The sequence below is a fragment of the Epinephelus moara genome, chromosome 14 (assembly GCF_006386435.1).
Source record: "Epinephelus moara isolate mb chromosome 14, YSFRI_EMoa_1.0, whole genome shotgun sequence".
Classification (NCBI taxonomy): domain Eukaryota; kingdom Metazoa; phylum Chordata; class Actinopteri; order Perciformes; family Serranidae; genus Epinephelus; species Epinephelus moara.
The window spans coordinates 14,010,541-14,035,626 of NC_065519.1; the positions used below are offsets into that span (position 1 = coordinate 14,010,541).

The window sequence follows — 25,086 nt, forward strand, 5'->3', positions numbered from 1 at the left end:
GTCTGGGTGCGTAAATCATACTATGAGCCATAACCTTATATTTAAACAAGGCTTCTTAACTTTTTCTCACTCCCTTGAGAGAAAAAAAGGATAAAAGACTTTGTGTCTCCTGTGTATTGCAGCCACAAACCACCTCCAGTATTTCTTCTGCTCCTGTTGCTCTTGTTGCATCCCTGTCATACAGAGAAAGCTTTCAGAGATACTCTTAATCTGCGTGAAACCTTAACTATAAAAGGTAACCCAAGCATGTGAAATTGTAGACCTAACCCCTAGTTAATCATTCTCCTGTTTTTTCATCTTTCAACAACAACTCTAAAAAAGCGATTCAAATCTCAGCATTCCTCAATTTGTGGTGCACCCCCCAGGACATTACTCAAGGGCTCTGCTTTGAGAGTTTAACAAAACCAACTCCTAGAAGGAAGAACACATTGTAATCAGGCAGAGACACACCTTCGGGGGGAGGCGAGAATAAGAGATGGGCTGAAAGAGGAGAAGCGACAGAAGGGGAAAGATTTAAACAGAAAGGGAAGGGGAGGTTAAACAGAGAAGGTGGAGGATGTACAAGTGGTGATTTGTGACCCACAGGAAACAGGCAAAGGGCTCATTTTCCCCGGGCTCTGAGGGCCCATAACAGGCCCAGGCACTGTGTGTTTCCTCCTGATAACGCTCACATGTTCTCACTTGTGCACTTAACCAATATGGCTTTTTTTTGAGGGCCAAAACTGGTCAATTTGGGGGTTGAAGCTGCTGATGTTTAAGTATATTTTCCTTTGTGTATAATCATCTGAAAATAAGAATCATAGTGTTTTTTGTTACCTTAGAATGAGCCATTCATATCTACATAGGGAGCGGGTCCTCGTCCACACAGATCACATGTTTCTACTTTGGCCTAGAACAGACTAACTAAACGCTGGCCCCAGACGGGGCCATTGGCGTTTTTATGTTTTGGGTCGTCCATCGTACTTAGCAGCCCCTGCATGACTTGAAACTGCTTTATGCACTTTAAATCACCGTGTTTTGGAGAGAAGAGACCTCTGCGGATGATTCAGCTCCTGGTAAAAACCTACTGAACGTCTGGATCAGAAATAAGGCAAGCACACTTTTGCGGGTGTTAGGTTAATGACCTGTCTGCGACATGCCAAACAACACTGATTTGTAACGTGAAGCTGCTTTTTTCAGTATTTTTATGGGTTTAAATCACCAGTTCCATTTGTTTTAAAAGAGGAAGAGACCTCTGCGGATAATTTGGCTCCTGGTAAAAATTTCCTGAACGTCTGGATCACAAGTTATTAAAGAAAAAAGGTGAGCACAGCTTAGCAGGTGCAGGGTTAGCAGCCTGTCTTTATTCAGTGTTTTAACCAGTTTAAATCATCATGTCTGTGTGTTTTGGTGAGGCAAGAGACCTCAGCTCCCGGTTAAAACTTCCTGAACGTGGATCAGAAATAAGGCGAGCACACATTTGCAGGTGCTAGGTTAGTGGCCCATCTCTAGCATGCCAAACAGCATTGGAGAAGCAGCTTTATTCAGTGTTTTCACAGGTTTTAAACACGTGGTCCTTTTGTTTTGGAGAGTAAGAGACCTCTTTGGATCATTCAGCTCCTGGTAAAAACCTCCTGAAAAATGAACACCGAGAGAATTCTAACCAGGAGACATTGCAGCTGGTTTTAATCTGCAATCCTCACTGCTAGATACCACTAAATCTCCCTAAATCTGGCACACTGAACCTTTAAATGTGACCATTGTTACACCAAAAATGCTGAAGATTTATAAATATTCAGTGTTTCCTTTGATAACTGCATTTTTGGCAACGTGGAAAACTCTTACAGGTGAATAATTCTCACTTTTTCAGAAAGCTGTGCGTAGATGGTAGAGATGGTCAGAAAAGACGGGTAGAAAGTCAAAGTCTTGTAAAAGATGTGATCCAGATAGAGAATGAATGATAGCATGATGTGTTTTCCTTTTGTCTCCGTGCTTTCTTTGCCTTTAGTCAGCCAGACAGGTACTGCTCTCCATCCTGCTCTCACAGCCTCAGTTTTGAATTCAGCTACAGTGATGGGGATAAAAAAGAAGTGAGAGATAAAAGACAAAACTGTCCTTGTTCAGTCCGAATCCCACAGCGGTTCAGATAATAGCTTCATCACACCTCTCCCTGCCAAACGCTCGCTTTTTTATCAGCCTACTCTAAACACCATCGATCTGATAGGATAAATCTCGCAGATTAGTTGACATGTTTGACACCTGATAAATGCAGTTTGGAGTTTGTTTTTTTTGTTGTTTTTTTTGCGAGGGCGTTGGGGGGGTTTCCTTCCATTTGATAACAAAAATCAAAGGCGTACAGGGGGGAAAGTTTGTGAAAAATGTATCACACGTAAATGCAGTCTGCAAGAGGGGCCCCGTCAGACCGCCGCTGCCTGACTGCAAATACCTGCACTCAGCCGGAGGATGATGGGCTAAAATCTCGACGGTGAGAGATTGAGCGCCGCGTATTAGCTTTGAAGTTAATTTGACAAGCGCACGTATGCCTCAACTATAAGCAATATCACCTGTGAAGGGAGGGGAGGAAAAAAAGTGCTGTCGCCTCAGAGGCCCAGGGAGCGCGTGTGAGAAAGTGTGTTAAAGGGAGTGGACTTGCTGGTGAGGGAGTAAATGTGTGTGTGTGTGGGTTGAAACATCATTACCTAGGGATCTGAGCACACGGCCAGACATCATTAGGCTTTAAGGCGAGAAAGTCTCCATGGCACCAGTTTTGCAGTCTGCCTGACCCAGCAGACACGACAGGCAGGCATGCCGTTTAAGATCATTTATTTGGGTTTGCATGCATGCCCGTGAATGTGTGTGTGAATGTGTGTGTGTTACTGTGTGTGTTTGTGTGCATGTTATTTATTTATTTTCCCTGGTAATATGCCTGAGCCTTCATTATAGCTGGAGCCATAACTTTGATAAATCACTTGGGCTCGGGGCCCTCACTGCTTTCACAGTATTAGAAAACTAATTGAAATTCTCTTCCGCCCCCTCCTTTCTCTCTCTTTCTCTCTCCTTCTCTTTCTTTCTCCCCCTTTCTTTTTTCTCTCTTTCTGTTTTTCGCCCTCTCCCTCGTTCTCTCCTCCAGTCTCTGTTGCGAGGGCCAAATAGTGCCGTGTTTTTTCAGTAGAATAGAAGCCAAGAGGGGGAAAATGTCATCACTGATTTAATAGGCGTAGTCTTACTCAGAAACACACACAGCAGGCTCACACACACTCGCACACAAACACACACTGCACTCTAGGGAGTGTTAGGAATCCTGATAATGTCATCATAGGAATCTCCATAATGCACCCCGGTCTCCTGCAGGCTCCAGTTCGACTGTGCGCCTCTCCTCTCCTCTGCTTTTGATTAGATCGGGGGGGATGAGATTTTCGGTTTAGGTTGATGGGATTTAGAGTTTAGATACTTGTTTCTATGGCCGTGATCCCCCCACTGTCCCGGGATTGAGGGTCTGTTTGGTTCGTTGCCTGGGATCTCCCAGCTGCCACTGGATTTAGGGTTTAGTCGTTTTCATTGTCCGTGATCCCCCTGCTGCTACTTGATTTGTTTCATTTGCGGGGATCTCTCCGTGCTGCAGCTAAATTCAGGGTGTGGTTGTTTTGTTGCGCAGGATCTCCCCCGATGAAATTTGTTTTGGGGTCGGTTTGTTTTATTGTCCAGGATGTGCTCGGCGCTGCTGGATTTAGAGTTTTTCATTGTGCATCTTTCAGCTGTTGCTAGATTTAGGAGGGTTTAGTTGTTTTGTTGTCCGGGATCTCCCTGTTGCCACCGGCTGAATTTCCAGGGAGGGGGTTTTAGCTACTTCTTTTTAATATCCAGACACTGCTGCTGTTTGTGTGACACTTGGGGCTTTGTGTCCACCCAGCAACCTCCTCCTCTCTCACTGGGTGAGCTTTGTAGTGTGGAGCCAAAGATTTAGCGATGGAAGCACAGAGTCTGTGTGGATATGTGAGGCGGCTTGTGTGTGGACCGGCGATTTTTCGTGGAGTCCTGTCAGCACACAAAATTCTCTCTGCAAACATTCCTCTGACGTGATGCAAGCCCAGGAGAGGAGGGCAGCGTGTGTGCCTGTGTGTATCTTCGACCGGCGGCGTGTGCGTCTGTTGCCCAGACAAATCCATACCATCGCTGCCAGACACACTGCAGGCAGGCGCATAGCCACTCACAAACGCACGCACACAAGTTGCATGTGTGCGTGGTTAATGAGGATGTGTTGATTGATTAGACTGCAGTAATTAGCTGGAGTGTGAAGGCCTGGAAAGGTCTCCGCTCTGGTGGGAGTGTCCCCTCTGGAGAGACATTGAACTGTGCTATGCACCATTACATTACACACACATACACACACACACACACACCACAAAAACAGTCCCATCCATATCTCAGATGCGGGATGAGTCATCTCTCGGAGGCAGACCTAATACTTGTGCGAGAGGAAGGATGTGTGTGTGTGCGTGTGTGTGTGTGTCGGAGTCTGAGACATAACGATGTTTGCAGCGCCGAGATGTGCGTCGCAGAGTGAGATGTGCTTGTGCCAGCAGTTTCTTTTCCTGCACTGTGTGGCCCAAACGCCGACCTGATCCTCTCGCCTGACAAATTGACTCCCTCCCTCACCTCCTCCGCCCCCTCATTTGTACTTTGACTTCCTATCAGCTGACCAGATTCTCTTTTGTGCATCACAGCGCTGCTTCTAGTAAATGCAAATAATATGGTATTAAGTGTGGCAACCTCAGTCTGTAGCCTTCCTCCTGCTTCCTCAGACTTCTGTGGATGCAGTGCAAGCGTTGTAAACAGTGCCACCACATGGGCGACTGGAGAATTACACATGGTGTCTTTGAATGAATTATCAACACACTTTTTGCTTCTAACTCCTCTTATCTGCTTCATCTAAACAATCAGGAAATGACTCAGTCCCAAAGGAAAACAAATTAAAAAGGCAATGAAATTAACTAACACATTAGCTTGTTTTTACAGGTTGTTTTGCTGCTGCTTTTATTGATTGATCAAGCTTATATCAAAGAGAGAATTCTGTGTAAGTGAGGCAATCATTTGTTAATGTAAATCCTCTCTTTCTCCTTTTTCTTCTGCTCCTTTTTTCCCTCCTAACAGGAAGTTCTACTACATCACCCTGCTGAGGGACCCGGTGTCTCGATACCTCAGCGAGTGGCGGCACGTGCAGCGGGGAGCCACGTGGAAAACCTCCCTGCACATGTGCGATGGACGGACCCCAACGCCCGAGGAGCTGCCCTCCTGCTACGAGGGCTCTGACTGGTCGGGGTGCACCCTGCAGCAGTTCATGGACTGTCCTTACAACCTGGCCAACAACAGACAGGTAGGACAGAAAACAACCACACCAGCAGCTGTGATACAGAACAATAAAAACTCCATACTATGAGTTTGAACAGTTGGGATGTGTTGCAGGGTTGTCACGTTTATAGTCCTCAGAGCTGAAGCCGTTGCAGTCGTGTAAAAGAATGCGACAGAGAGAGCCACAAATCCTCAGTCATTCCACTTTGCTGTTGGGCTTCTCTGGGCCATTTGTGCACAGACTCTGTTTTACTGCAAACACTGTAAAGAGCAGCTGATTTCAGTCTTGATGCTGCCATTTATCACCGCTGCCTAGCTAACCTGCATCTCTGCACCTGACCCCACTTCCCTCCTCTCTGCTGGGCTGTTTTGTTCACCTAAATGATTATAGCACCGACATTTTCAGCTAGTGTCATAAATCCAAGACCACCCAGCATTGTTGCCTCACAGCAAGAGGGTGGGGGGTTCGAACTCAGGGTGGGGGAGCCCTTCTGTGTGGTGTTGGCATGTTCTCCCTGTGTCAGTGTTTGTTTTCTCTGGGTACTCCAGCTTCCTCCCACAGTCCAAAGACATGCAGGTTAATTGGTGACTCTAAATTGTCCGTAGGTGTGAATGTGAGTGTGAATGGTTGTCTGCCTCTATGTGTCAGCCCTGTGATAGTCTGGTGACCTGTCCAGGGTGTACCCTGCCTCTCACCCAATGTCAGCTGGGATAGGCTCCAGCTCCAGTTAAGGAATATGAATGAATGAATGAACGAGTGGTGAATTTGCACACCAGAAACCAAAATAAAGTGTATATGTAGATGCTGATTCTTAAAAGGAAAGTCACGTACCAACACCTTGTCGACTGTCATTGGCCTGTTGGCAAATAAGACGACATTTACTGGACATTTACTGATGGCAGTGGTCGATGTTTGGCTCGAGACTAGTGGGCCACAAACTTAAATTAATGAACACGTACAAGAAGAAGACAATGACTGTTGGGCAAATGGGCTCTGTGATCTCACTGTTAGCTGACGAGATGGCAGGTTAGCAGCCGGCGTCCTGAATCGAAAACATGTTTAGGAGGAACAGAGATTTTTGGAGGGGCGCCATCAGAACAAAGGACGCAGTAAACTCATTATGGTTGTGTCAGGGAACACACCCTATTGTTTCCCTGATAATGCCACATTGTGTGAGGCCGTGTTAAAATCAGCAGAGCTAGTTAACGTTAGCTGTTAGCAGCCGGTGGCCGCAACTGACAGCTCTGATGACCGATTCACTGCAATTCCAACATATATGAGCGGCACACACGTCAGCGTGCTCTCTCTCTGTCTGTCTCTCACACACACTGACACACACACACACACACCACACACACAGTCTGGAGTTCACCTGCTGGTCATAAACACCTCAAATTCACACCTTCTTTTCTGATGGCTTTTTCAGTCTCCCACCTAGACGTGTTGGCCAGCTTATCTCACCTGAGCCGCAGGCTGTTATTACTCAGGATCCCATGACTTATAAATGTGGTGCACACACACACACACACACACATACACACAGATACAAATACACACACACACACACACACTTGAGACATCCTAGTGTACTCTTGTGAATCCACATCAGTATGCAGTCCCTGCTCCTGTACTGTAACACAACAGCTCCAGAATGCACTCAGTGATAAAGTGATGTCTCAGTTTGGAACAAATTCCCCCAAATCGAAGCTGCTTTAGTTTATTCGGTTCAGTGCTGGATCAAGGGATCTGAAGGAAAGTGGTTCATGATACTGAGATATGAAAAGGTACTCACATAATGTAAGGATTTTAATCTATGAATTGTAAAAGTAAGAAGACAAACATCCGTGAGGGCATTTACATGGACATGAGGAACCTGTTTTTAGTTGGGTTTTTGGAGTATCCTGTTTATGTGTTTGAGCATGTAAACACTTTATTCAGTTTATGATGAACCTAAATATGTTAGCTGGAGTGCTCGGAAAGAAACCAGGATGTCTAGGGGGAATATGAATAACCCAATCTCTTTGTGCTCATGTAAAAGCCATATCACGAATATGATCATAACTGGGATCAGCCTCATAAACGGGATATTTACACCCATGTAATCACGCTCAATAATCCCTTCCCAAACCTCAAAGTGATGAAACATTTACTTCTTCTTACTATTTGAACTGTCTACTCTTGCAGGGTGTCTGCAGGTCCTTAAAAAGTCTTAAAATGTCCTAAATCAAGTTTTCTTAATATAAGGCCTAAAAAGGCCTGAAGTTGTCTTAAATTCAGATTTGATGGGTCTTAAATATTTTCAGTCACATTACAGTGGAAATGTCTCCAGCCTGACAGACCCAATGACTGTTTACAATCATTGGACAGACCGAAGAATTGCTATAATAAATTGCATTTATGACAGAGCTGAGATTTTCTTTTCTTTTTACATTAAACACATTAAATTTAGGGCCAATCCCAATTCTCTTGCCTTGACCTTACCCCTTGGTTTTAAGTGCACTCGCCAGACGGATTCCCCTCAACAACGAAGGGGCAGTGTTGAGGGGTAGGGAATTTTACCTACGAATTGGGACGCCGCTTCATGCAAAGTAGCATAACAGACGTGTTCACCTACATCACACATATCATCGACGTAGGCTTCTTGCATGGAGAACTCTGTAGATATTCATGTTGGCTATGTCACGAATTAGCCATTTTCAAGCATTCATATTCTAACTCAACGCTTACAGATAATGCATATGTAGAAACTTAACACATTCTGATATATTTTGGATTTTTTGCATGCTTATTTGGGAAAATAGTACTTAAATTGTGCGATGTCATATAATGTGGTATTAAAAAGGTCTCCAAAAGTCTTAAATTTAACTTGGTTTATATCTGAAGACATTGTCTTGATTTTGCTGTTGATCCTCACTATAATGTACTGCACTGTGAACTGCATTTTGTGTATGAAAGATGATTTATGAGTAAGTAAATTATGAGTTAAAGTGCCATTTTCTAATTATTCTGTCTGCCAAAAACAAATAAAGTTACATAAAATAAAGGAGAAGCAGTATTTTAACGTACTATTTTATTTGATAAGTAATTTGTGGAGAGCTGCAATTCTTAATCAATCGGTTATTTAGTCTATGGACAGAAAATTGATCTGCAACTAGTTCTGATAATTTATTAATCCTTTTAGTCATACTTGACTTTTTGGTTCCAGCTTCTCAAATGTGACTTAATTTCAGACTTTAGATGTAATTTTTGAGAGTGGATGGAATACCTTAAGGTTTTAAACTGTGTAACAATATTGATCTGGCTCAATATATCAATTCAGTGATCAACAATCGGTGTATTAATATATATCGTCATCTTTTAAGATTCACCTTTATTTTAAAATTCCCATGGCACATCTTTATCTTTCCTAAACATTTTAACAGTGGTAGCAGCCCAGAGCCAGGTAGACCGTGCCAAGCTGCCAAGAAAAACAGACAATTAGGATATTACTGATATGGTCTCGTATCAATCACAGACCCCTGGACTGAATCAAATTGTAATCATATAGTGGCAGACTCTGTGATATCAGCAAATATATTGTTTTCCAAAGACTTGATTTTATATTGTATCAAGATTAAACTTGTGATTTACTCCTCTATTAATCAGACAAAACAAGCAAATTGAGGACATAACCGTGGTCTCTGAGAATATGTATAAGCCCTTTATTTTTTATTTTTTTGCTATTATTTAACGTTTCATAGACAAAACAACAACTCAAGAAAACAATCAGCAAAATAATTTATAATGACTAGTTGCAGCACTGGTGAGATGATTAATTAGTCATCACTTCATTTTCTGTTCTTTTGTCAAGTAGTCAACAAATAATGTCAACTTAATTCAGCTTCAGTGTCACAGACACAAATGTTTATTCATAAATTATACTTAATATATTTGTGAAAACTGTCTCTCTTGACTGTACAACTAAAGCAGAAAGGGAAGCAGAAACTCACCGAACTGATTTTGACATTGAGTTTTAAACACAAATCCTTAAATTAAAGGCGGATTCTTTATCACTATTGTCCACACAAACATCCACCAGTTTCTATAACCTCCTTCACTTCTTGTTCCTCTGGCTACAGGTTCGTATGTTGGCAGACCTGAGCCTCGTCGGCTGCTACAACATGTCCACGGTTCCAGAGAAGAAGAGGGCCCAGCTCCTCCTGGAGTCGGCCAAGAAGAACCTACGAGACATGGCCTTCTTCGGTCTGACGGAGTACCAGAGGAAAACCCAGTTCCTGTTTGAGCGAACCTTCAGGTTGCGCTTCATCAGACCTTTCATGCAGTACAACAGCACCCGAGCTGCAGGGGTGGACCTGGACAATGCTACGGTTAGTGCTGCTGCTCGGTTATATTTAGAAATCTAGTTCTGTAGAGTGGCAGGAAACATCGATCAGGAAATGACAGATTAGAAGAGACATTAAAGAAAGTTATTTGAGGACATTAACTAAGTACAGTTATGAGGTACTTTTACTTTACTTGAGATTTACCTTTTTATGGTACTTTATATTATTCAGAGGGAAATATTGTACTTTGTAATCCACTATATTTATTTACTAGAAAGTGTACATAGCTAGTAAACCAGCAGTTCCAGTTATTTCCAGCTCCTGGCCTCTTACAAAAAAGGTTGGGAACCAGGTACTTTTGTCCTAGACTGGGAACCAATAGGACTGTCTCGCCCCGTTTCCACCGAACACTTTTGGTATGGTACCTTTGGATCCAAAAGTAACCCTTGAGACATGGTACCTAGACCCTAGCGTTTCCACTGCAAACAGTACTCTCAAATGTGGGCTGGGTTGTTGTCACTCACTGCTCCGTCCAGCACTCACTGTATTTCCTTATAGAAGGAACATCTGCACCTAGTTTATCGTCCACAGAACGAGGCTGCACGCCGACATATTCTGAACAAAATAGAACAGGCTGCAGTGAGAGTCTCTCTCCATGGGATATTTAAAAATAGCAGGTTTGTGCATTTAGTCCTTCTCAGGCAAGCTCAGGGGTTTAGTGTTGCTGGAGCCCACAGGAACAACGCTCCATGACACTTTTTTTCCCCTCCCAGTGGGGATTAGAATATATGCCGACCACATAATCCGGTCATAAAAAGTTTGAAGATCCACTCATCACTAAGTGTAGATCAGAACAGAGCCATCTGCTGTGCCGAGAGTTATTTAGACTACCTCAACGTCTGGGGTTTAGAGTCCACCTGAAACAACGGTTTTGGATCAGACTCGGCCGAACTAGCAGATGGTGAGACAATTTGAAGAGTGGGCTTGTTGTTGAGGAGTATTCCCAGAACATCACTTGTATTGTTGAGTGAGCTCCTTCATCCCGAGGGGAATCAACGATGATGAGATCTCCAGTAGGTGTTCTGAAAAAGGTAGCCTGTACACTTTACTACCTTTGTGGCGAGGGAGACTGAGGAAGACAGCGTTTGGTGTTGTTTTTGCCTTCTAGTTTGGACAGAGATATTTTGTACAATGAAGGTAGTGTGGACAGATTTTTCTTTTAGTAAAGAGGGGTAAAAATTTGTTTTAAAAATATCTTTATACATCTAAACGGGACCTAAATTATGCACAAGTACTTCTGTTATGACCAGCATCCCTCTCAAGCATGGCAGTTGTAGCACAGTCGCCTACAGACAGAAAAACAAACCAAATATTTGGGAAAGAAGTGAGAAGAATCTGAGAAAAGAAATGGAAGAATAGAAAATGAGACAAAAGAAAAGAACAGAGAGGAAACACAGTGGTCTTATATTGCTGTGAAATGAGTTGGGAAGACTGTCACCGTTAAAAGAAACCGCAGCTTCAAACGCGTTCTTCACACTTTGATTGGTCCAGTATGGGAGGCTCAATTCCACCTCTCCCACCAAAAACCCCTCCAGTACACAGCACACTGATTCATACATCAAAACCAGTTGGGAGGGTAGAAAATAAAATATGCTCCTCTGACAGCGGCTGTGGAAAGGTGGGCTGATGATTATTATCAGAGAAAGGAGAAAATGCCATGTGGTGGAAGTCTGACAGGTGGGGGGGAGGCTGTGTGTGGCATTCTGAGTGAAAATTTGTTTTTAAAAGCAGCTTACAAATTAAATACTTCCAGAGGCACTGCGTGAAATTGTGACAGGATTGAATTATTTTTTTAAAAAGTCAAATAATTACATCAGCGGGTGAATATTTACTTTACACTCTCCTAAAAAGCTGCCGAAAGCCCACTTAGATCCCAGTGAGTCATGATTGAAACTGGGTTCTAAATTACGGGACGGCTGCTCTCTGATACACCAAGTCTTTGTTTTGACGACTTGAGCTCCGCGCCGTCTTCCTGGCTTTGTGCCGGTGTCCCCCCGCGCCGCCGATCAAACATCTCTAATTTTTCGAACACTGATGCAGCACGTCGCTTCCCTCTGTTGTCGCACATATTGCTCACAAATGATATCCAGCACTCCATCACAGATTTCAAAGGGATTCTCTTAATTAAACACATTTCCCCCTTCCATGTTGGATCCACACAGAACAGATGATACGCGCCAATAAAGCCAGCTGCATAGCACAACCAAACATCAAACACATTTCTGTTATCTTGCTCCACATATTGCCAGCTCACTTTTTTCCCTCTGTTCTGTCTCTCATGTTAGAAGTCCTATAAAGCCTTTGTACAAATGTCATGTAATGGGCAATTCCACCGCAGGAAAATTCCCCAGGAGCCAAGACCCTTTTGCTATGGGGTTACTGTTCCAAAATGCCCACACACACCAGAGCGACATCAAAGGCCAACTGTTGCGTTACCTCATGTCGCCTGGGTCTCAGCTCAAAAGTTGCACATGAACACACTGCAAAGACTACAGCCAGCAGCCAACTAACAAGTACGTTAAAGGAAATAACTCTTCATAGCAGCAGGCTGTGGTAGTCTGTGATCATTGTTCAAAAAGAAAAGGACCGACTGTATTGATTCAAGACGCCAGTTAGCCAGTTAGGGCTTTAACAACACAACCCCATGTTGAGAGCAAAAGGACATTTACCTTGCGCTAGTGAACAAGTTTGTTTTGGTTTCATGCCCTCTTGACCTCAGCCATTTCCTGGCTCTCCTCACTTCCGTTTCTCTTCTCATGCACTGAGCTGAATTGCCAATCACTCACCGACAAGTTCTACCATCTCCAACGCAGATTCAACATGCTGAATCAGCTAAAAAACAGCCAGCAAGGGCCTACTAGAGCCAACGCTGGAGGACAAACAGGGTTAGAAATTAGCACCAGCCAACAGCCAAATGCTGGTTAAATATTTAAGTGGCTGCAAGATTTGCTTCACTCACCAGCCAATAAAAACAATGGTTATCTATTAAGTGGCTGGTAGAATTTGTAATCCACCAACCACAGTGGCAGGTGGACAGAAAAGTTAATTTCCAACCCTGGAGACACACCACAAAACTAGAGCGACAGACGCTCACCAACGGCCTGGCACTGACCAACCTAAGGCATAACTAAGGCAAAGGGCAAATCAGCAATCAAAGATGGTTACTTGCTAACTCCTCTTCATCCCCATAAGGCTTCAATGAGCTCTTTCCATTGCATTCAATCCTTGGCAGCATGTTGCGCCTCTCCCCATGACAGGTTTGTCTCTTCCAACTCCAGTTGTCACAGTTCTGCACCAGGTGGTTTGAGCCTTCTGGGTTCTTCTTTGCCTGGTGGTCTCCATCTTAAGGCAACTCTCGTGATCCGGCCCTGTTCCATTCTTAGCACATAGCCTAGCCATCTCAAACGTCAGGGTTTTGGCTTTCTCCAGCTACGCCATGTGTGTGGGTATTGTCATGGCCTGAATGGCGGATGACGGATCTATCATGCAGCACTTGGCGTGCGGAGTCAGTTCAGTGACTTTCACTTATCCCCAGTATGCCCAGGTGTTTATCTCTTCATCTCACTGAGGGCTTGTGCTGTCTTGGTGGTCTCATACGAGGTTGGTCTCGGATTTTGGCTCTAATAGACCCTCTTTGGCACTCCCGATTGCCTTTCGGCTTTCATCCTGCATCTGTTTTCGTTGCTGGGGTCTGCTTAGTGCCTGATGTCAGTAGTTTAGCCCAGTGTAGTTTCTGTCAGTGTGTTTTTTATGGGGTTGTTAGCACCATGCCCAATCCCCAAACCTGGAGGGCCACTGTGCTGACTAGCCTGGCTCTTCGCCTGAGACCAATCTGGTATGGTTGAGCCTACTAGGGGCCACATACCCCCACCCACCCACCCACCCCCCTCCCTCAAGTATAGCTTTCAGGATGTTAGAAGAACACAAGCCTCTCCACCACAACAAGGTAACAGCACAGAGAGAGGAATGAAAGATGGAGCTGCATCAAAATGGTTACCTTGAGCATTTGTTTGGTGGCTAGCATGAGCCGCTTGGCATTGTAGCACATTATATTAAGCCAGATCTATACTGAAATACCATATCAATAAATTAGGACTCTTACTGGATTACTGTGTTGCAAATCACATGAAAAAAGTGATGCTGCGAGATAGAAAAGCTGCTGTTTTACCATCAGTGAGTGTAATTCTGTGAGGTTTTATGATTTACACCTACCCAGGGGAATGTGTAACTATGTCCTTGTTACCTAGAGTTATATTGTAACTTGTCTCCGTGGTGAAACTGCTTTTATTTTAGTGGTGCATAAATCAAACCTTAGTAATAATTTACCTTACAACCAGGCAAATGTTTGAACTTACACACACCTGGTGCAACAGGCTGTTTACCATCTCTTCTTCTCCATGCTTTTCTGCCTCTGAGCTACCTTCAAAAAAACTTTAAACATTCAATCTGCTCCCTCCTCATCAGGTCCAGCGCATTGAGGAGCTGAACGAGCTGGACATGGAGCTCTACGACTACGCCAGGGACCTGTTCCAGCAGCGCTACCAGTACACCAGGCAGCAGGAGAGGCGGCAGCAGCGCATCAAGAACCACATGCAGCAGAGCCACCAGGGCCTGGGCCTGGGCGTCAGCCTGTGGCCGTCCCACGGGCGGCAGAGCTCGGTGTCGACACTGGAGGACGGAGAGGGGGAGCGGGAGGAGCGGGAGGAGGGCGAGGAGGGCGGCAGAACGGAGGAGGCGGGCAGCAGGCTCCCTACTGAGGACTACATGAACCAGATCATCAATCGCTGGTAGCAGCAGAACGAGAACAAACACACAGACACGCATATGTAATGTGAAACACACACACACACACACACACACACACACACACACATACACACACATACACAGAAAGTGGCGCCTGCATCAAAGACCCAAATGACTGACAAACAGACTTTACTGAGGAGTTGGGCTGCGGGAATGAGAGTCGCAGTGGTTGCTATGGAGACCTGGGCTTGGTCGATTGCATCAGCTCACATTATTGAGGTTTGCCCAGTTGTTATTAGCACCCGCTTGCCCTCCTCCCCCCCCCCCCCCTTCTGAGTTTCTCTGTCTCTCCTATCATCATTACTGACTGAGCAGAGAAGAGATATTTTTAAGAGTTGCTGACAACCGAGTATCTCATCCATCTCTCCCTCCTCCTCCTCCTCCTCCTCCTCCTCCTGTATTCCTCTTGTTCTCTGTGGCCTAATATGGAGCATGAGAAAATAAAATTAAGTCTGTGAATTCCCACTAACTCTCGCTAAAGGACCAGTCTACTTCCCGGATGCTCCGATTTCAAAGGGACCGGGGAAGCTATAAAAGTATGCTAATGGCTGAGCTGAACAAAGAAATTGGTGGGAGTACATGAGAGAGACTGAACCTGAAAGGAGAGAAAGAAGCGAAGAAAAAGTTGGACTGAGTTGTGTAATAAAGCTTTCTGCTTCAAAAAAAAAATTCAGCCATCTCACCCATGAACACGCTTTGGTCATGAAATAATGACTCATTCTCATTTTAGGATGATTTCATTTGTATTTTTCCTTTTTTTTTTTTTTGTTTATGCTTTTTTAAAGCAGAATTGTAATAACACTGAGACCAATATTGCTGCCTAAAGAAAAGTGATTCCTTTATTTCTTTATTTTTATCGGTTTTATAAGTCAAAGCTAACGGATCGGATTGATGTACAATGGACCATAGCCATTACTGAAGCCTTGCATTTTTGGGAGGGGGGTGGGTTAAAAAAAAAAAAAAGTGGCCTATTTCTCTGTTAAAGGTTCCCAAAGTTCCTGTTGCTTTAACGAGTTCATTATTTCTCCTTTCCTCTCCGTATTTGTGTGTGTGTGTGTCTCAGTCCTGCGGAGAATGACAGCCAATTACAGAGTCGAATCTCACATAGGTGTGAAGAAATCAAAGGCAGGCAGAGGAGAGAGAGGAGTGTGTCTGCCGCAGGTTGTTGCCAGGAACCGCGCTGTGTGAGCGGCAAGCGCTTTGGAAACCTTAACTCAGACAAATGCTCGAGATGGGAGTTGTGGAACTACTGGTCACCATGGCAATGTGAGCCATTAATGCAGTGGGTGGCATTTTCAATTTTTTTTTTCTTTCTTCTTCTTTCTTTTCTTTGACCTAGCGCTGTCTTGTAAAAGCGGCGGTCTCAAACAAGCCTCCTTCCCACCTGCTGAAAGGGCGCACACGGCGGCGGTGACCTGCGGTTCATTAGTGTAACTGGTATTTTACTGGGTTTTACCCTGAGGAACGCACGGGGCGAGGTAGCAGTGCCTCTATGTACTGGGATCATACTCAACATAATTATTGCCAGATATTATTATGTCTGCATTATACTACAGTAATTTCTCTGACTACTCGTGTGTCTGCGTGGATGAGTGTGTTTATGTGTGTGTGTGTAAATAGTATGTACAGTATGCCTCTGATTGGCGTATGTGTATGCCTTTGTAAATAGTGTGTGTGACTGAGAGAGGATGCCTGGTGAGTTTTGTGAATGACTGGTTCCATGACCAATTACCTTGCCATTTTTTGTTTGTTTGTTTTGTTTGTTTGTTTGTTTTGGGGGGGTGGTGGAGGGGCGGGGCAATAGAGTCCCTCCAACAGCAGTCGTGGTGATGCAAGCCAATAATACTCCCCTCCTTTGCCCTTCGACATTTTCCTTTCCCCCTTTTCTTAACGTAGTTACTCATCAGGACTGTATCACTATAATAGTCTAAAATCCTAATTTATATTTTTAAAAATCTGCCCATGTGACACGTCTTTACCTAAGGTTGGGTTACAAAAGCCATCTCTACCAGTGACACCAAATTTTTTGCCCCAAGCAGGAATTTTAACCCCTGTATTTTTAATTTGTCGTGTGCTTGTGGTTCAAGCTTTTTCATACGATAGGTTACAGAATTTGGTGGTTCTGGTTCTCTTTTGCCATAATATCCGCTCTGATCCAGATGAATCTCTTTTTGAAAACTCTCCTCCTGCACTGGAGAAAAAAAATATATGTAGCTTTCACCTGTTTAACCAATAAACATCACCAAAAGTAGACCCATTTGTGCTCCCAGCACTCGGTACGTTATTCCTTGATTCGGTAGCTGTCCCTACGCAAACCGGCAATGCAGCCACATTTTCCTCAAACACCATCTCCGAACTGAATGCAACACAAGCGTCAGCAACAGAATAAGTTTGATTGCGTTGTTTTCTACTTGAATGTCTTAATTTACCGACCACAAGCGACGCAGCTGATTATTCCTGACGCTTGTTTTGAAAGAGAAGCAATGGACGAGGAACGGCTGACTTGAAAGTAAACCCACTCTTAATGAGAGCTGCAAGAACAAATCGATTAGTTGTCAACTAATAAAGTAATCGCCAAATAATTTGGTAATTGGGTTGCTTAATCAGGTTGCGTAATTCTTGATGACAGTAAACTGAACATCTTTGGGTTGTGGTTAAAACAAGACATCTTCGGCTTTGGCAAACACTAATCGACATTTGTCACCATTTTCTGACATTTTAAAGACCCAATAACTAATCGATTAATCGAGAAAATAACTGACAATGAATATAATCATTAGCAGCCCTGTTTGTGATCGTAGCACTCAGTCTCAGTGTTCCCCACGCAGACCTCAGAGATAAATCAAAACTATTTTCTTTATCCAGCAACTGGTTGAATCATCAGAGAGAATTTTGTGACCCCACAGTCATCAGCTCAGGGCAAATTTAACCTTTACATCCTGCTTTTCCATAGATTGCGATGGTTACATACTGGCATGACCTGGAGTCTGATTTATAAACACTGTGTACGCACAAAACAAGTCCCGAAAGAGGCATACGCTACTTCCCACACAAAAGTTGTTGGATATCTATAAAAGCAGACTTGATGGGAGGAACCTTGACCCATGAGACAGGGAATTGGCGATGAAGATGGTGAGGTGGAAGCCTAATTGTCGAAATTGCTGAATTTTTTTTGGCTCCTGCCATTTTCGCTTTTGTCGGTATGTACATTTTCAGCATGGATCCCGCGCACTACTTTATAAATGAGACCCCAGAGCAGCTGACTTAGCGTAGTACATTCCAGCATTGAGAAAGTCTGTGGAAATTTCAGGTTTAAACACTGGTTTCACCCCGTGTAAACATTTTATCAGTCCGAAAATAACTTCAGAGGCGCAACCTCCCACTGGATAACTTGGAATGAAAAACCTTCTGACTTTTACCCTTAGAGTTACATATGGAATATGATGTGAATAAATCTCAAAGTAACATACAGAGTGTTTCGTTTTCGAAATATAGATTATATCTGCTGTATCCGACAAATATTAATTCCTTAACGGCTAAAATGAAACTTTGGTGGTGTCTGTAATCGGCCAGAGATGGTTCGTTGGGGAATAGAAGCACAACTCGTGTGAACTTGTGGTTCAACAAAACCAGCAGTGGTCACTCTTAACTGGAAAATCTAGCTGATTGAATCATGTTAATTTTAACCTTTTCATATTAATAATTCAAGATGATCATGTTAACAGTTCTGCATCAGGACTTGCGAAACAAAAGTAAACATAAGTAAGCTACGCATGTTATTCCAGTGTGTCGAATACGTCATCAACATGTTATTTAGTATCCTCTTCATCTGATGTTAAGGTTGTAAAGAGTTTCTGCCACCTCAGCCACCAAAAAGTCACAATAGATCTTTGAGTCAATTATAACTAAAGCTGATGAGGTTCAATAAGAGATTCAAAAAGGATTCAGACGACTCATATCTTTCATGAAATGTTCTTGAACCCCAACTCTGTCTGCAAGCAAAGAAATCAAGCAATAAGAGGGAAGACCAGTGAGGCCGTGGAGAGGAGAATGTAAAAGTGTGAAAAAAATGTGTCACAACATGATTTAATTAAAGTGAATGTAGTCTAAGTTTGGTCTCATCCGGTGGGGGGGGCAACAGGAGATCACATGCTTCCTTGGTATAAGATAAATAACATGTTGCATCGTGTTAACAATAGATTTTTTTCTTTTAAACGTCTGAAGGCAAGAGAAACCAACAATTTAGCCGCCCACCACCCTCCTTGTTAAATTTCAACTAATCACCCTGGATCCTTCAGTGTCTCTCCTTTTGATCAGCTCCTTTTAAATCAGGGATGATTCATGAAGGAGAGAAGAACAAGGGAGAGGGGGGGGGGGGGGGGGGGTGATGAAAGGTATTGGGATGCATCCAGCGTCAATATGCTGCTTTTTGTGTAGCCTTCAAAGTAACGCAAATGGATATGGGAAGAGAGATCTCCCTTTTTTTGTTTCGTATTAACTTCCCCTTCATTGTATTCTTGAAACTGGAGACTTGAAAACACTGCAGCTCCAGGCACTTTGCCCACAACCTCTTTTTCAAAATCAGACTTGCGTTTGGGCTCCGAACCAATATCTGGCTCCGCATTAGAGGTTGAAGGCAGAATACAAAACTGATTCTGTACCTTCAGAGTGTTTTATTTTCAGCGCTCCAGTTTCAAGTGACCATCGGACCCTTGTACCTGAGCAGTGTGTGAAAGACAAACTAAATCCTTTCACTGAAATGATTCCAGGAATTGACGCCGTGAAGCTATACTCAAATATTTTATGTCTCATCACTATGTATATCTGATGTCTTAACAGCGTTTCCTTTGTGTCAATGAAGCAACCCAGGTGTCGCTAACATCCTCAATTTTTTTCTTTTTGTTATTTTTATTTTTTTTAAAGATGTGTTAAAAAGAGTGTGATAGAGACTTTTTTTTTCGGATTGGTGTGCAGTCTGTCTCTGGCTCCTTCTGTATGCATCATTCTGGGTTTGTTTCTTATGATTGCAAAAATGAATCATCAAGCCACCAATTAAAATATTTCATTTTTACAGACCTGACTGTGTTTTGGTTGTCACTGCATATCATTTATGATGCTTCCCGCTCTGTCGCTGCATTATCAGGCATGAAAAACATCTCGCCTTTTTTTTTTTTTTTCTTCATAAGATGGAAAATACATCCAAGGTACTGAACTTGAAGCGCGGCCACATTTTCCTGTACTCTCTGATTTTTTTGACATCCTGTGTGGGAACTTTGCCCTCCAGGTTTCTGCTCTTCCATCCACAGGCCGATCTATAACTAGAGGACGTTTCTATCGCTCGCCTACACTAACCACAAGACCGTGACCCCATAAAGCAGCCTATCCCCCCCCTCCTTCCCCTAATGACAGCCTCAGCCCTGTCAACAGTGATCTACAGCCTAATTCAATCTGCAGACACTCGGGGCCTGCCTAACACACGTATATGCACACAAATACGCTTCTTTCCTGTGCTGTGGCAGGTAGGCGTTTGGCGAGGAGGGGATGTGGAGACTGCGAGCTGGTATAAATATCATTCCCCGTCCTTGGCTGAGCATGCAAAGGAGAGGGAGCAGAGCACGGGCCTGTCTCATCAAGAGTCCGGTGAGCTTCAACTTTGACCCCCTCGAGGCTGGGCAGAAAAATAATTTGCCTGGACAGCGACAGGCTGAGGCAATTGCCTAGAGGGAGATGAGAGCGGGCAGACAGCGCCGACGAGAGCAAGGGTGTAAAGGAGACGGGGAATCAGAGAGGGCCTTTATGTAAGACAGGAGGAAAGAGAGGATGTTTTTGTGCCTGACATATGAAGAGAGAATGAGGGGGAGAGGGAGAGAAAGGGAAGGCTGTGCAGCCTCTCTGGCAGCTGGTACATGTTCTATTGGACTGAACGCAGTCTTTAATCCTCCCCATAGCTCTGGGTCGCTGTCATTTCAAGTGCAGCTGGACTAAACAAACAATAATGGCTCTGCTACTGCAGAGGGCTGGACGGCTTTTGTTCGGGTGAACATGTGCATGTGAGTGTTTGAGAGGAAAAAGTGCCCGCTCTCTCCTGCAGAGGGAATCCGGCTCTGAGTGATTGTATGGGCTCTGGCCACCGTCCATTATTAGGAGGTCAAACTGGCTGCAGCTCCTCATTGCCGGTCCCATGCTTCTTTCACGCAAACAAAGAAGCTCTGGCATTATTATCGCTTATTTTTCAGCGTGGAATTCTGCAGATAAGTTCATATTTAGTGCCTCGCTCACATGCTCCGGAGCCAGGCTATTGTAGTTCTGGAGGATTGCCCTTTTGGCGCCAACAGCGGTCACCGCGGAGTTTGGTCCTCTTTCTCCGGTTGAGTCCTTTCCAGCGGCCGCCGTGGCTTAGGCCTTCATCATCAAATATACAATGTGGATAAATCTCTATACACAAACAATTTGCAGTTTCAATACCCTTTTTTTTGTCAAAAAGCAAACGCTCAGGGCGACTGGAGAGTGCAATCCAGTGTGGGAGTACACATATTTCCTTCAGCAATAAAATAAACATGATTAGATCGGACATCTGGGGCCGTTATCTGACCTTCCACTGCGGGTTTGGCTAATCTCTCAGGTCAACACCAAATCATCATCTCTCATGATATTAAAGGATTGGGCAGAAGAATCCAACCTCCCAGGCAGCGCTCGGCTCTGGAGCCCGTACAGACTGACACCAGTGGGAGTCCAATCTGAGGAATTCCACAATCCCATTATGGTGTGTTTATTATGTTTGTGTGCGTGTGTGTGTGTGTGTAGCTGTGGCCCAGGAGCTCATAAAGAGCTGATCTGCTGCAAACTTATTAACCTCTACATAAAAAGTCTTATAAATGTTGATGTTGGAGAAATGTAGCAGGATACAAACACTCAGTCAGAGCCAAACATGGTCTGTAAGGCTGTTAGTATATTCCCTTTATACACGCACACACACAAGAGAGCGTAGAAATGAAAACCATAAATGTTACTAATAAAAAATAAAGTGACTGATCCTAATTAAAAAGCCGTCTTTTTGCTGAATAAGTGTGTATGTTTAGCCGTTGCAAACACCAAGGTAAGCAAGACTGCCCTCCTCTCCCTCCGTATTTATGATGTGAGACCGGCCCAGTGTTTGGTGGCTGTAATGTGGTGAATTAGCTTCATGCAGGCGACCCCGGCTGACCCCCATTATACAGTCAGGGACACATTTAATTAGTAGCAACTCACGTGAAACGACAAAATGTATTAATATTAATGGAGGTTTAATTGAGGTCGTTTTGGTCCCCCGTCGAGGCTTTCAACCTCTAAAATGGCTGACGTGTGATAGTGTGAGGAGAGGGAGCCCACAGCCCGGGTTCGCCATTTCGTATGTGACCCCGGAGAAGATGACAACCATCTCCCATAATTCATCTGAAGATGTCACCTCCTTGACAGATGAACAGGCCCCGTGGGCAGGCGTGTGCGTGTGAGGCTGCCACACTCGCAAGGACTGTCTTGCGAGGACGCTTCGGCCCGTCCTCGCAGGGGATGCAGCTGTGTGTTTGCACGCATCGACATGTGTGAGGTGTCGTGAGCGCGTGCACGTGGAAGTGAAGGTCAAATCCAGCAGGATAATTAATGTCGCTGCTTTTTATATAATGTTAAATCAAACCCTGGAACTGCTCCCTCTGGAGGATCAGCTGTCCAATTTAATTTAGGCTGCAGAGCGAGTAAATGAAAAAAGCAAGACCCATGTCTCCACACCCTGGGACAGTGTCTCTTGTACCTTTCATCTTCTTTTTATCAGGACCACACAACAGGTAGACACTTTTACCAATGTGCCCCGGAGGAAAGAAGATACAGCCTCTCACACGGACTCAGGGTAGAGCTTTACAAAATGGACCTCAGGACTCCCAGGTGCCTTTCGCAAAAAAAAAAGAGGGATTTCAGTTTCTCTGCTTTTTCATCAGCACATAACAAACACTGTAAACCAAAGGGACAGCTTTGGCTTATGCTAAATACAGGATTTATTTCTCGTGGCTATCACGCCACGCATACAGCAAGCCTCATTTCCATTTTTCAAATTAATACATGCTGTTTCCTTAAATCAAGTCCCAAATATATATGGACCACCTTAATAAGTGTGGGAGCCCTAAACCTATCTGTATGCACACGGGTGGACAGATACAACCCACCATCTGTTATCTCACTCCTTCTAAATGACAGATCTCTTTAAAAAAAAAAAAAAAAAAAAATTAAAGATATTTTTTAGGGCATTTTTGCCTTTAATGGACAGGACAGTCAAGTGTGAAAGGGGGAGAGAGAGAGGGAGTGACATGCAGCAAAGGGCCACAGGCTGGAGTCAAGCCGGGCCGCTGCGGCAACAGCCTTGTACATGGGGCGCCTGCTCTACCACTAAGCCACCAGCGCCCCAGAGCTCTTTAAAATTGTATTCATATAATTATTTACATAATATGAGGCAGCTCAGCTTCAATATCAGAGTTTTAATTATATGTACTGTATTGATTTTGTTATAATGAAATACAAAAAAATGTAATCAGCAAGTTCACTGTTAAATTTAAAAAAAGAAAGACCTACTTGAGCATACTAATGTATGCACGCACATACACATGCAAATACATGCCTGCTTATTTGTATATCATAATATGTGAGTTCTGACAAGTAAATGGATGGAATGGACCTGCACTTGTATGGTGCCTTTCTAGTCAACCACTCAAAGCACTTTCACACTACTTGTCACATTCACACACACGTTCATACACTGGTGGCCGAGGCTACCATACAAGGTGCCACCTGCTTAACCATTCAGTGCACTCACACACTGATGACACAGCCATGGGAAGCAATTTGGGGTTCAGTTTCTTGCCCAAGGATACTTTGATATGAACCGACCTTCCGATAAGTGGACGACCCGCTCTACGTCACGCCACAGCCGCCCCAAGTAGACTGATAAATAACACTACAGGTAACAGGTACAGGTTGGGATGAGCTGTCCCTTTAAGACCTGCTTTCAGATCAACTCTTTTGGATGCAATAACTCAAACAAAGGAACCCATGGACGCTGCCACTAATGAAGTGTCAATGGACCGACTCCATAAAAGTGACACCTGCTGCGATTTACGGCTGGATACAATTGTATATGTTAGTAAATATTGATTTTACTGTCCAGAATCACTGGAACAGCACAAAATAGATTGTGTTTAGAGTGGGGTTTTCATTCAAGGGACACAAATAACCACTGACCACTGCTCAGCATATTGTATACTGGATGTATAACGATCCAATAATGACCTCTGTTCTAAACGCTTGTGAGTGACACTCACATTTATATTCTTAAATACAGTGACAGTAAAATATTGGGCAGTGAAATCACAGTTTGACAGTTTTACACAGTTCAACCACTTTTAAGAATACATATTATTGTACTTATTTATTTTTATTATATTTATGGACTTTCAGGTACATTACCAAGAAAAATAGCCTAAAACTCTGAATGCTATCCTAAGGGTTACCTTTAGAACCAGTTATGCTTTTTCTGCTGTTTTCTATAAATAAAATATGTTGCCAAGTAAAATAATTTAGAAACTTTGGACCTTCAAACACAACAAGAACCCCCACCTCACTCTGATGACATATTCAGGTAAAATTAGACAGTCATATTTGTTTGTTTTCTAAATAGTTAAATTAATTTCTCTGTTCAGTCATTAATTCATTCTTACACAATACATCCTGTGGATGCTCTGGGATGCATCGTCAGTCATGTACCCTGGAATCATTGGGTGTTTCAGGTCTTTTCAAACATCACTCTCACCCAGGGCAACCCAGCCGGGCGTGATCAGTCCCCGGCTTGCATCCCAGCAGCAGTAGACCACGGGGCCTCCCTCCTCAGCCAGAGCGACCTAGTGGCTCTCTGTGGCATTGATGATACTCTTGATGGCCCTCTTCATAGCCAGCCCCGCTATCCCCAGCTTTGTGAGGACCCTGCAGAGTGACTGGCCTGCAAAGCCCCATAACACAACTTTTCTGTCATGTTATCCCTGTTTTCATTTGCTGCCTGTTTTCTTGGTGCCATATTGTCTATAATGGACATGTTTGTGTGTCTGTGGGTGTGCAACAATTACTGCTAATTCTGGACTACTGCAGCTGACATGGACTCACTGCATCATTTTTAATACTAAAAATGTCTGTAATATTACAGGATGGCACACAATCGCATACCTCATGATTAATGAAATGTGGTAGCCAAAAACAGTTTTGAAAAATGTCCAATTTTGGGTTATTTTTGGTCACATTTTACCTGAATGGATTCAGTACTCACACAAAACCCTTTTTCATAAAAAGTAAAGTACAGTGTGAAAATATTTTGATTATAAATCAAATATTTAAAATGCAACATCCTACAACCATTTTTGTAGTTATACCCTAATTGTTTTAGCTGCAGCACTCTTATTACCAAAATGAAAAAATCAACATGCCACATGATTTTCCTTGCAAGTTCTGGGACCAGTGATTTTCACTGCACTAGTTTTCTCAGACCTATTTAAATGA

At 43.7% G+C, this 25,086-nt stretch overlaps 1 protein-coding gene across 1 annotated transcript in view; it reads left to right on the plus strand.

Moving 5' to 3' along the window:
- The window catches only part of hs6st1a (heparan sulfate 6-O-sulfotransferase 1a), an 80,552-nt gene extending 60,961 nt beyond the window's left edge, over positions 1 to 19,591 (plus strand). The window contains exons 2-4 of the mRNA XM_050061313.1: positions 5,131 to 5,353; positions 9,448 to 9,696; positions 14,176 to 19,591. Coding sequence (XP_049917270.1) covers positions 5,131 to 5,353; positions 9,448 to 9,696; positions 14,176 to 14,502 — 799 coding nt within the window. The 3' untranslated portion in view covers positions 14,503 to 19,591. The remainder of the gene's footprint in view (positions 1 to 5,130; positions 5,354 to 9,447; positions 9,697 to 14,175) is intronic.
- The last annotated feature ends 5,495 nt before the right edge of the window (positions 19,592 to 25,086 follow it).